At 41.8% G+C, this 12,800-nt stretch overlaps 1 protein-coding gene across 1 annotated transcript in view; it reads right to left on the minus strand.

The window, feature by feature from the left end:
• The window catches only part of grin2aa (glutamate receptor, ionotropic, N-methyl D-aspartate 2A, a), a 295,359-nt gene that overhangs the window by 15,778 nt on the left and 266,781 nt on the right, over positions 1 to 12,800 (minus strand). The window contains exon 12 of the mRNA XM_059978631.1: positions 4,944 to 5,182. Within this exon, the coding sequence (XP_059834614.1) occupies positions 4,944 to 5,182 (239 nt within the window). The remainder of the gene's footprint in view (positions 1 to 4,943; positions 5,183 to 12,800) is intronic.

Genomic DNA, 12,800 nt, shown 5'->3' on the forward strand with positions numbered 1-12,800 from the left:
TATTGAAAATGTACATGGAGAAATATCTCCCGTGCTTCTACCGTAGATCTCCTTAGCATTGTCTGATTTCCATTCGGTAATGCAGTTACTTTACTGGAGTGTCATCGATGATGTGGTTTGAGGTTTACAACATGTCCACCAGCCAGGCTGCAGTTTCCTATTTCAATTCCATAGACTGGAAATAGGATCAGAAGTTAAAAAAAAAATCTTGACAAATGCCTATCAGGAACACTGAGTATAAGGCACAAATGTTTTGTTGTAAACAAATATAGATTTGTTTATTTATTTATTTAGCAATACACCGTGAAGCCATGCCACCCCAACAACCCTAGAACATCAATTAACCCTATCCCAATCAGGAGACAATTTACAATGACCAATTAATCTATCTTATACATAAGATCATAAAACATAGGAGCAGAACTAGGCAATTTGTCCCATCGAGTCTGCTCCACCATTCAATCATGGCCGATCCCTTTCTCCCCTCCTCAGCCTCACTCCCCGGCCTTCTCCACATAACCTTTGATGCCGTGTCCAGTCAAGAACGAGTCAATCTCTGCCTTAAATACACCCAATTACCTGGCCTCCACAGCTGCCTGTGGTAACAAGTTCTTTGGGCTGTGGGAGGAAACCGGAGCATGTGGGAATACACACACATTCCATATGGGGGACGTAAAGAGACTCCTTACAAAATGGCACGGAATTGAACTAAGAACTCCGGAATACCCTGAGCTGTTATAGTGTTGCACTGCTACGCTACCATGGTGCCCTGGGTTTTAGGAAGACCTTTACCATGCACTGCAGGGGTAAAGCATGCCACAATTTTCGGCCAAAACCATCCTCCAAGATACCCTGGACACCAAATATTGTTATATCTAACATCTGCTTCACCACTGGACAGAAATGGACAGGGGTGACCACTTTCAACAAATCAGGTATACAAAAGCCTTTCAATGGGCATAACCTTCATTTCACAAAGTTTGCTTAACTAATGTTTTTACGACAAAGAAAATGGAGGAACTCAGCTTGTCGAACAGCATCTGTATAGGGAATGGGCAGTTGAAGCTTTGGAACAAAGCCCTTCATCTAGAACGCAACAGCATCAGTGTCAGGGTCTTGACCTCCAATGATAACTGTCCATTTCCCTCAACAGATGCTACCTGGCCTGCTGAGTTCCTCCAGTGGTTTTCCTGTTGCCTCAGATTCCAGCGTCTGTGGAGAGAAATGCACAGATGCTGGAATCTGAGGCAACATTTAATCCACTTAAAGAGCCTCTTGTGTCTCCTTCAGTTTTTTTAAAGTTTCTTTGTTTTATTATATATTCATTTTACTAATTGATCGGCAAGGTAAACATGCAAATTTAACCAAATTTATTTTTAATTACTACTTTAATTTTTGTATACATTTATTCAATTTCAACAGTTTTTAAATGACCTTCAGAAGTTCAAAGTAAACTTATTATCAAAGTACATATATGTCATCATGTCCAACCCTGAGATTCATTTTCTTGCAGGCATACTCAATAGAAAAATAACCATAAAATCATCAATGAAAGACTAAACCAAAGACTAAAAAGCCAGCTCAGTAGCCAGGAGGACAATCTTGGGACAAAGCCTTGATGTTCACTGCCTCAGGCCTAGTTACCAGTTACCTGCTCTATTTTGCAAAAGTCCTGCAGAGCACTGGCCTCCAAGAAAGCCCACTGTATGTTGGAGCTTCTGACAAGTGTGGATACAGATGGGTTAGATGGAGCACAGTCTGGTCCATCCACAGTCTGGTTTGACTCAAATTTCATTACCAGCCTGATGCACTAGATGCAAAATATAACTGAGACACTGGCTTTTTTACTCTACCTCTGAAACTCATTCTATTGGAGTTAGTGGAAACATTTTATAGATAGAGTAGAAAGTGCACCGGTGTGACTACTATGTACAATTTGTGATGATAACTAGGCATGAATTTCTAACTATTTCTAACCAAAAGCCCCACCCCAGACATTTTCTCTTCCCCTCCCACTGGGCAGCAGATACAAAAGCCTGAAAGCGCATACCACCAGGTTCAAGGACAGCTTCTATCCTTTTGTTATAAGACTATAGAATGGCTACCTAGTATAGTAAGATGGACCCTTGACCTCACAATCTATATTGTGTTGACCTTGCGCCTAACTATCAGCCGACACTGTACTTTCTCTGTAACTATGACACTATATTCTGCTTTCTGTTACTATTCTACTTTGTACAACCTTTGCACTATCCCAATGCTTTGATCCGTATGAACAGTCTGCAAGACAAGCTTTTCGCTGCACCTTGGTACATGTGACAATACTATAGCAATTTACCAATGTTCTGATATGTGTTAATCCTACCCAGTTGCAGTTACATCTCAATTCTTGTACAAATCCTTCTTTTAGTGGCTTAGACAAAAGGCAAAGACAAAAGCACTGATGGAGAGGAATACGCAGTTGATGTTTTGAGCCGATGAAAGGTCTCAGCCTGAAACATCAATTTTTTATTCTTCTCTACAGGTGTTGCCTGATCGATGCGTTCCTCCAGCATTTTGTGTGGTGGTTCTATATTTGAAGTGACTAAAACCTCTTTTAATCACTTCTCATCACCTATCCATCACTTCCTTCATTTCTCTCACAGTCCACTCTCCTCTTTTATCACATTCCTTCTACAGCCAGCCATCACCTCCCTGCTTCTCACTCATCCCCTTTCCCCACCCCACCTACCTTCCCCCTCACCTGGCATCAACCAGCACCTTCCAGCTTGTACTCCTTCCCCTCCCCCACCTTATTCTGGCTTCTTCCCGCTTCCCTTCCAGTCCTGAAGAAGGATCTCGGGCTGAAACACTGGCTCTTTATTCCTCTCCATAGATGCTGCCCGACTTGCAGAGTTCCTGCACTATTTTGTGCGTCTGGCTCTAGGTTTCCAGCATCTGCAGAATCTCTAGAGCTGTGCAAAGACAGTGAGTTGTGATCTGAAACACAAAGAGTGATGGACGCAACTCAATAAAGAATGTTCAGGTGGGAGCTGGACCTCCACCTAAGAAGGGGATAGCTGCTGGGCTACCAGGAAATACAGTAGCAAAGTGGTCGAAGAAGTGGGCAGGTCCATTGCAGGCAGTGGAGAGAGAACTGTAGAAAAGGTGTGGACTATTTTTATATTCAATTAAGGGACTTGGACTTCACAGGCTGCTCTTGAGAAGGTGGCCAAAGCTGCCTTCTTGAATTGCTGTAGCCCCTGACAGGGGGGGTTTTACTCAAAATGCTACTTAGGAGAGAGTTCCGGGATTCTGACCCAGTAATGGTAAAGGAACGGAAATATTTCCAAGTCAGGATGCTTTGTGGCTTAGGGGGTAATGTTCAGGCCTTGATGTTCCCGTGTTTGTTCTGCCTTCGTCTTTCTAACTGGGAGAGGTTGGAGTTTGGAAGATGATATCTTAGCAGGTCTTGCTGAGCTACTGCAGCACAGCCAGGGGGAAGTTGTTGGAGCAACCGAATGGTTGTGGATAAGGTGCCTATTAAGCCGTCCTTGTGGTGTTGAGCTTCTCAAGTGTTTTTGAAGTTTTTGAAGCACCCATGCCGCCAAGTGGAGAGATTCCATCTCTTTGCTGATTTGACCCTTGGAGATAGTGGATGGGTTTTGGGGAGTTGGGAAGTGAGCTACTCCCTGCAGGATTTCTAGTCTCTGACCTGCTCCCAGAAGCCACGTTGTGTATATGCTACTCCTGTTCAGTCTGTGTTCAACTATAACCCCTAGGCTATCAGTGGTGGGGTGTCGGTGATGGTAATGCCACCTAATGTCGGGGGACGTTGGATGGATTTTTTCTTGTTGAGCATTGTCATTGCTTGTTATCTGATTGGTGTAGATGTCACCTGCCACCCATCAGCCTTTACACATTGGTTGTGGACTGCTTCATTATGTGAGGAGCAGTTGGTGTTGAACATTTCTAATCATTAGTGAACGCCCCTACTTCTGACCTTACAATTGAAAGAATGTCACCAATGAAGCAGCTGAAGATAGTTGGGCCTAGGATACTACCCTGACATGTGGCTGAAGTAATTGTCCTCACCCCGCACAACTACAATCCTCCATTATGCAAGGTAAGGTACCACATATTTAGATGATTACTTCAGCAAGTTGGGGCATAATGTTCTGAATAGTCAACTTCTGTACTATCTGATTGGAAGTGAGAGAAATTATTTGACCTGGGGCTCTCCTTTTATCCTAGTGGCAGATGAACTATATTGGACTGATTGCAAGAATGTGGCAAGCATGTATCTGGCCGATTGATCACGCGGAGAATTGCTTGGGACCCCTGTACGCAGAAGGCTCTCTCTTGATGCATGGGCTTTCGAGTGTGCATGTTTTCATCTCAGTGGGCTCAGTTCCTCACTCCCAGGTAAGTTACCCTGCATATACCAAGGCTAACGTTAAAACGCTTAATCCTACTTCTTCATTGTTACTCCTGCATTGCGCAACCTACATCTTCGTTGTTATTCCTGCATTGTACATAAGTAACAGTAGATGACACGGGTTGATGCACTGGGAAGAATTTAACTTCCAACCATGATATTAAAAGAAAACAGTACAGAGTGTATAATGGGTGGCAGGTGAAATATCACACCATTTACATCATTGCTCTAAGTTAAAATTACTCCCACTCAGTGTAAGAATCGATGTTCTTGTTTGAATAACACTATATTGCAAGTTACTTTTTTTCTAATCTGACAACAGAATGCTTCAGCATTTGATGGTAACTCTTACAATGAGGTGCAATTATTGTATTGCCTTTAACATTATTAGATGAAGTGTTACTTATCTTAAAAGTGAACATATTTTATACTTAAGATCTAAAAATACAAAGGAGCAAAAAGAAAGCAATTTAAAGAGTTCAGGCAACAGTCAAAAGTGGACGAGGCCACATTTGTTCTCACTCACCCTGCTGATTGAGAAGAGGAGTCCTGGTTTTCCAGTACAGGTTCCCATGAAGCAGTGTCTCAGGCTCCAGTAAAACCAATGCTCCCACACAAAGGTGATCAGGCTCAATGCCATGGCTGCTGCCAGCATGTAAAACACACCCGCCATATTGTCAACATCCAACTGGCTGCTCATTACTTCGTTCTTCTCATTGTGGCAGATGCCAGTCAGCCACAAACTCTCCAGCTCTTCCATTTCACCTGCAAGGGAAGCGAAGAATGGTCCAGAGTCAATACAAGTATAATCATCTGTCAAATGGAGTAGACTTCCAAACCAACAAGCTGGCTTCATTTACCACTGTCCAACCTCCACATTTTAGTCCTAATGACCAACCCCCACACAATTTCAAGACCAGGGGTTGGTCATTAAAGAGTGAGTTGAAGAGAAATATATTTTCTCAGAGAATTCTCTACCCAAAGAACTAATGGAGATCAGCTATTGAGTGTTCAAAGACAAGACTGATAGATCTATGGATACTTCAGGACTTGGGGTATTCCTGTGACTGAGGCTATATACTGCCTTGGTGAATTCTGCGTCACAATGATAGTAAGAACCAAAATCGAAGGATCAAAAGGCAACATCGCTACAAATGTTTGGCCGGTATAGGCTATTAGTGATGTTGACTCCTAGGAATCTGAAGCTCTCAACCATCTTCACCTTGGCACCATTGATGTTAGCAGAAGTGTGTGCACCATCCCACATCCTGAGGTCAACGACCAGCTCTGTTTCGACATTGATGGAAAGGTTGTTGTCATGACACCATGTCACTAAGCTCTCTATCTCCTTCCGGTGCTCTGACTCAATGCTATTTGAGATGTGGCCCACTACAGTGTACCATCTGCAAACCTGTAAAATGCGGCTACAATAGTAAGGCTGTGAACTCTCATTAGACTATCCTGTTGTGATCAGACAAGAAAGTGGATGAGCCATTGTGAAATGACTGACTGATAAAGCATGCCCAAAGAACTTGCTACTTTTATTTAAGTTTCTATGTTTTTAATTCAGCACCAATTGCACATTTTAGAATGAAAATCTATAAAATTCACCGCATAGCCTGACTGCAGAGACTTCACAGAGCTGATTAATGCAAATAGAAAATTTATCTCCCATTCTAATTTGAAAACATAAATGAGGATTGAAGTGCAAGTCAACAGTGCTTTTCCCTTCTCAATCACCCTAACCTTCTGCACTACACTTCAGGCCACTGAACACAAGGCCAACCATGGAAGTGTACTGTAATCTACCTCTGAATTTCAGTTTTTAAAATTTTCTTGGTCTTGAATTGCAGTAGAATAGAGCATCATTTTAGTAGACAAAATTATGAATGAATTTGTACCATGAGTTCACCCCAGATGTGAAAGTACCTATAAAAAATGGAAACTTGGAAGATGGAAAGCAATCTCTGGTAGCCTTTCATCAGCACTTTACACTCAGTGGTCTCTTTATTAGGTACAGCTGCTCATTAATGCAAATATCTAACCAGCCAATCACGTGGCAGCATCTCAATGAGTAAAAGCATGCGGACGTGGTCAGGAGGTTTTGTTGTTGATCAGGGCAACCATCAGAATGGGGAGGAAATGTGACCTAAGTGACTTTGACTGTGGAATACTTGCTGGTGCCAGATGGGGTGGTTTGAGTGTCTCAGAGACTACTGAACTGCTTGTACTTTCACGCACAGCAGTCTCCAGAGTTCACGGAGAACGGTGCAAAAAGCAAAGAATATCCAATGAGCAGCAGTTCTGTGGGCAAAAATGCCCCTTTAATGAGAGAGATCAGAGGAGAATAGCCAGGCTGTGTGCACAAGAACATCTCCAAACAAACACATGTTGAAGTGGATCAGCTACAGCAGCAGAAAAACACACTGGGCTCCATGCCTGTACCTAATAAAGTGGTCATTGATTGTATGTTGTAATCTATTTACAGTAGTAAAAGATTCATAGCCAGAATAGATTAATGCTATTAAATATTATCCAGTGACAACTGAAAAGGCATTGAACTGTTTAAAAAAAACAAGGTTAATGCCTGCATTAAAATAACACAAAGGAGCATGTGAACGCTTATAACTAACACAGATACACTGTTACTTCAAGACCAACAGCTTTTATGAGGCAAATGGAACATCACTAAATTAACTAGAATATAGAGACCACCATTATAAGATGTTGCTTTGAGCTAATGCTGCTTTTCAAAGCAAGTACACAAATGGGTGAGATTTTACAATGAATTTTAATTCCATTTTTCAGAGAGCTGTTGGTAAAAAAACACAATTAACTGGATCATATGTCTTTAGTATGATTGTGATATAAAATCAAAAAGGACCTACTTAGATTTATAGAAAACTCAGTTGCTTCCAATTACCCACACTGTTTGCTCACCTGTCAGGGCATATGTGGAAATTGCAGAGAGCATTCAGCCCCTTGAATCCCTTCCTCCATTTATTCAAATCAAGTCTCATCAGTAGCAGAGACCAATCAACAACAGTTGTGGTCTTTGTTCTCATGCTTAGGCTCCACAAAGGTTTATCAGGCTCAATCTTGACATTTTCAAATGCTTCAGAGTTGTGGCAAACTATATTTATTGTCAGTTTTAAAGTCCTTCTGAGGTCTGCTGGATTTTTCTTTTAAGGAAATTCACAATATGAGCTCCTCGTAAGGAGTTTGCACATAACTCCCCATGACTGCATGGATTTCTTCCATGTGCTCCGGTTCCCACTCACATTCCAAGGGTTATGGGTTAATGAGTTGTGGGCATGCTATGTCAGCAACACTTACTGACAGAATCCTCGCTGATTTGCTTTGACGCAGAACGATGCATCTCACGGTAGGTTTGGATCTTTTGATGTACGTGTGAAATATAAAACCAATCTTTAATCTTAGCAAAGTATTATTGAGAAATGAAAAATGGAAAGTGACAGCCTTGAGCACTGCCGAATTTCTAGGCCAGTCAAAAAGCACATTAAAAAAAACTTAATGAGGTCAATAAATGGAACACCTGCTGCAAGATCTGTACCTTGTGGAAAGACAATATTAACCACCATGAATCGTAATATATGTCATGGTTAAATCTTCCCAAAATAGTTCTTCTTACATGTTCTTGGAATTTTGTTTACATCAGGAACACTACAATGTAATTTGAGCTGAACGTATTTATTAATGTTAATCACAGAATTTACCTCACAAAACACTCAAACAGTCCAGAAACGTCAGTCACTACTCTTCGCCACTGGAGTCTGGATATGGGTGGGAACATGGAAAGGTCTAGGAATGTCAAGGTATGCCGCTAATGTTGATCATAAGACGTAGGCTCATGCCTGCGAAATCTCCTGTGCTGAAGTTAGCTCAATAGGCCAATTGAGGGTAGTCAGCAAGCAGAAACTGAATGCCCCACAAAGTTTCAACGTAAATTTATTATCAAAGTACACATATGTCACCATATACAACCCTGAGATTCATTTTCTTGTGGGCATTCAAATAAATACAAAGAAACATAACAGAATCGATGAAAACTGCATTCAACAAGATAGATGAACAAGCAATGTGCAAAAGACAACAAACCATGCAAAAACAAAAAAAAAACAAATAAGCAATAAATATCGAGAACATAAGATGAAGGGTCCTTGAAAGTGACTCCATAAGTTGTGGTTACAGCTTAGTGTTGGGCAGAGTAGTGGGAATACTAGTTACTAGCCGAATATTTGATTTTGTGGGGATTCCTCTGAAGGCTTTGATATGAATTCACCTGGAGAGTGCCGGTGTTCAAAGTCGGACATACAACATGGCATGGCATTTCACTATAGTCCCATTAACATAACAAGGCAAAATCAACATACCCAGAAGTCAAGGCAAAGAATTTGGAGAATTAATTTGAGAAGAACTAACCCTTCAACAGAAGTAGTCTAGAAATTCTAATGCACTTGAATGCCTGATGGTCAAGGTCGTAAATTACCATAACCATTTCTCCCGAAACATTGACTGTACTCTTTTTCAGAGATGCTGCCTGGCCTGCTGAGTTCCTCCTGCGTTTTGTGCGTGTTGCTCGGATCCAGCATCTGCAGATTTTCTCTTGTTTGCCATTTGTCGAATGTCAGCTGTTGAGTGGGTGCCACATATTTTCACGAACAAAAATGGACCAAAAACAGATTCTTAAGGTGGTAAGGGGTGGCACTGTAGAGTTGTAGGCTAGGTCAGCATTGAAAGCAAATGACCTGGGGCAGGGGTGAGCGAGGGAAGTCCGGTACGGGAGTGAGACATATAAGATGGGTAGAGACTGAGGCCCTAGTCATGCAGACTGGGATTCCTGATCCTCAGCCACTCATAGATATTAGAGGCAATATTGACTCACAAAACCCGCATCAGATGGGTTCCAGTCCAGCATAACACGGTGAAAATCTGATTGCCACGGGAATGAATGACATCTAACAATGGTTGTTCCTAGAGCAACCTTGTCAAATCTCTTCCACAACACATCCAAAGGTGATTGGATCAAGTTCTACATCTACTCACCTGAAAGTTCTGAAGAGTAGCTTTATTATTTTCAGCACATTTTCTGCAAATGTTCTCCTCTTCCTGAGTCGATCACGTTTGTGGCCATTTCTGGGTTGAATCATTCCACACCAGAAAATTAAGTTGTAAATGCCCCCCCCCCCCCATCTGAAAGCAACCCCAACAACATCTAGATAAAATAGATGCCAGTAACACACTGCCAGGGGAAGTTGGTGGAAGCAGATATGATAGCAATATTTTCAAAAGCACTTAGACAGGCATATGGATACAGAGGACATGGAGAGAAATGGGTTATTTGCAGGCAGATGGGATTAATTTAGTTTGGCACAATGGTCAGCACATGCATTGTATCTTGAAGGGTCTACTCTTTGTACTGTTCTGTGTTCATTTGCAAATCATTCTGTAGTGAGAAATGACACTGCAATATTTACTTGACTTAAATCCAGATGTGCTGCATCAGCACAAGAACTTGTCAAGAACTTTATTTTCCACTTTGAAGGAAATCTCTGTGCTGACTGGGTCTGAACTACAGACAGGCATTATTGCTGTAAGGGTCCATCTTCTGATACTGTTACAGCGAACTACCCACAGCTCTTGAATATCTGCCTTCCTTGCAATATGCCTAGAAGATAAAGTTTAAAAGAGTATTTGTAGAAATAGAAGAAAAGAAAAGGATGGTTTATATCCAATTGCCTAAATGCTAATCTGGTATCTGTGAACACCACTTCCATAGAATCACAGAAATGTACTATAATGAAGGAGGTTGGCCCATCATATCCAAACCAACCAATAAACAACCACCTAGACTAATCCAATTTCTGTAACCTTTTAAAATTTTGTGTTGTATCATGTCATATTTCATTATGACAGAGTGTCCATCCAGCCTATTGTCCTAACTCTCAGAGCAACGCAATCAAACCCACTTATTTCCCTATGCGCTCAAACACCATCAGTAAGTTTGAGAGAATGTGTACACACCATACAGCGCCAGAGGTCAGGATTAAACCACACCACAGATTGTGGACAATCCGCCTCCACCATCTTTTCAGACAGATAGTTCTAAACTCCACTCTACTTTAGGTAGAAATACTCTAACTTCTTCTACATTGGTTGTTAGATATCTGCCAAGGGAAACAAATTCTTCATACTTACTCTGTCTAGACTTCTTGTACATTTTTCTATACACTCAGTCTACTATGTCCAAAGGGAGCAACCGAAGCATTGTAATACCTCCTCATCCCTGAACGGCTCCTGCCTTCACTAAACCAGACGTGTTTTACTTTTGGACAACCGGTCTGGCTTAGGACGAGGAGTGTACTTCCAGAGATCCCGTTGACAGCCTAAAACATTGAGGTTATTACCTGTGCAGATTCTGAGTACAGGCAGGACTTCAAGCAATAGAACTTTCAAAGTAAAAGTAGTGGATGCATCAGGGGTAAAGCCCTCCCCACCACTGAGTACATCTACATAGGACACTGTCGCAGGAAAGCAGCATCCATCATCAGGGACCCTCACCTCCTAAGTCATGATCTCTTCTCACTGCTGCCATCAGGAAGAAGGAACAGGGGACTCAGGACTCACACCACCGGGTTTAGGAACAGTTATTACCCGTCAGCCATCAGGTTTCTGAACCAGCGGGGATAAGTTCACTCAACTTCACTTGTCCCATCTCAGTTCCCTCAACCAATGGGCTCACCTTCAAGGACCCGTCATCTCCTGTTCTCGATATTCATTAATTATCTATTATTATTATTGTTCCCTCTTCTTTCTTTTTTTTTGTAGTTGCACACTGGCTGTCAGCCCTGTTGGTGCGGTCTTTCATTGATTATATCTGGATTTATTGAGTATGCCCGCAAGAAACTAAATCTCAGGGTTGTATATGGTGACATACATGTACTTTGATAATAAATTTACCTTGACTGTTACCATGTCAACATGAGATGAGAATCTGGCTTCTTCGCACACACGTTTTTGGAAGCTATTGGACCCAAAATGCCACCAGTGTGACATCCACTGTGCACACACGAATTAGTGTTTGGAGTCATACCACCTTCTACTTTAAAGATCTGCCTGCCTAAAGGATGCAGTATGACCCAACTACAATGTCAAGCAATAGTGAAACGACATTCACACTCTCATACTCAAACCTAACATTCTCACTAATGTCTCGGAGTTACTCAGCATTGAAAGTACATTCAGCAGTAAAGGCCACAACTCTCCAACACTACCCCTAATTCACGTACGCACCACAAAATAGAGTGCAAGTTAAAGAGATCACCCAGTCCTAGACTGTTAGTTGATGCTTGGTTTTCACTAGCTATCTGAGATCCTATGGCTGTTTGTGATTTCAAGAAATCCTGAAAGGTAAAGTGAACAAATGGAGCACTCTATTTTTGATAAAAAGAATCTGCCAAGGACGTTCAATAATAACTTCTCCTTTTTGAACTTCAGTGAGATGTCTGTGCTATAGTAATAATGCCTAGGCTGAAACATGCCACAACCACAGCTTCCGAGCAGTATGGGGCGTGTGTGCCAGTGGCTGTGAAGGTCACTGTGATGATGAACTATTATGCTTCAGGATACTTTCAGCTTAGAACTGTTAATATTTTTAACTATCCCCTGGGTGCACTTCCAAAGAGAGTCAATCACATCTCATTATTCTTTGCCAAAGTGCAGAATACAGAGTGAACGTGCAGCTTCCTGAGAATTGTGGTCTTCCGTGTTAGTAGACAGAGAATGCAATCATTGTAGCAGGTTTTATTAATTAATTATTTATTGAGATACAGCACAGAATTTGCCCCTCCAGCCTTTCGAGCGAGCTACCCAGCAAAGCTTGATTTAACCCTAGCCTAATCACTGGACAATTTACAATGATAAATTAACCTACCAACTGATACATCTTTGGACTGTAGAAAGAAACCGAGCACCCGCAGAAAAACCATGTGGTCACGGGGAGAATGTACAAACTCCTTATAGGTGGTGCTGGAATTGGCGGCACGGTAGTGTAGTGGTTGGCTCAATGCTTTACAGTACCGGTGACCCTCTGTTGCCTGTAAGGAGTTTGTACGTTCTCCCCATGACTGCTCGGGTTTCCTCCGGGTGCCCTGGTTTCCTCCCACAGTCCAAAGATGTTCTGTTTGGTAGGTGAAGTGGTCACTGTAAGTTATCCTGTGATTAGGCGAGGATTAAATTGTGGGTTGCTGGGTGGAATTGCATGAAGGGCCAGTAGGATTGATTCTGTGCTATAACTCAATCAATCAGTAAATAAATAAATAGATATATAAACAAGCAAACAAACCAGAGCATGGGGTGGAAA

Source organism: Hypanus sabinus, chromosome 9, assembly GCF_030144855.1.
Source record: "Hypanus sabinus isolate sHypSab1 chromosome 9, sHypSab1.hap1, whole genome shotgun sequence".
Lineage (NCBI taxonomy): Eukaryota > Metazoa > Chordata > Chondrichthyes > Myliobatiformes > Dasyatidae > Hypanus > Hypanus sabinus.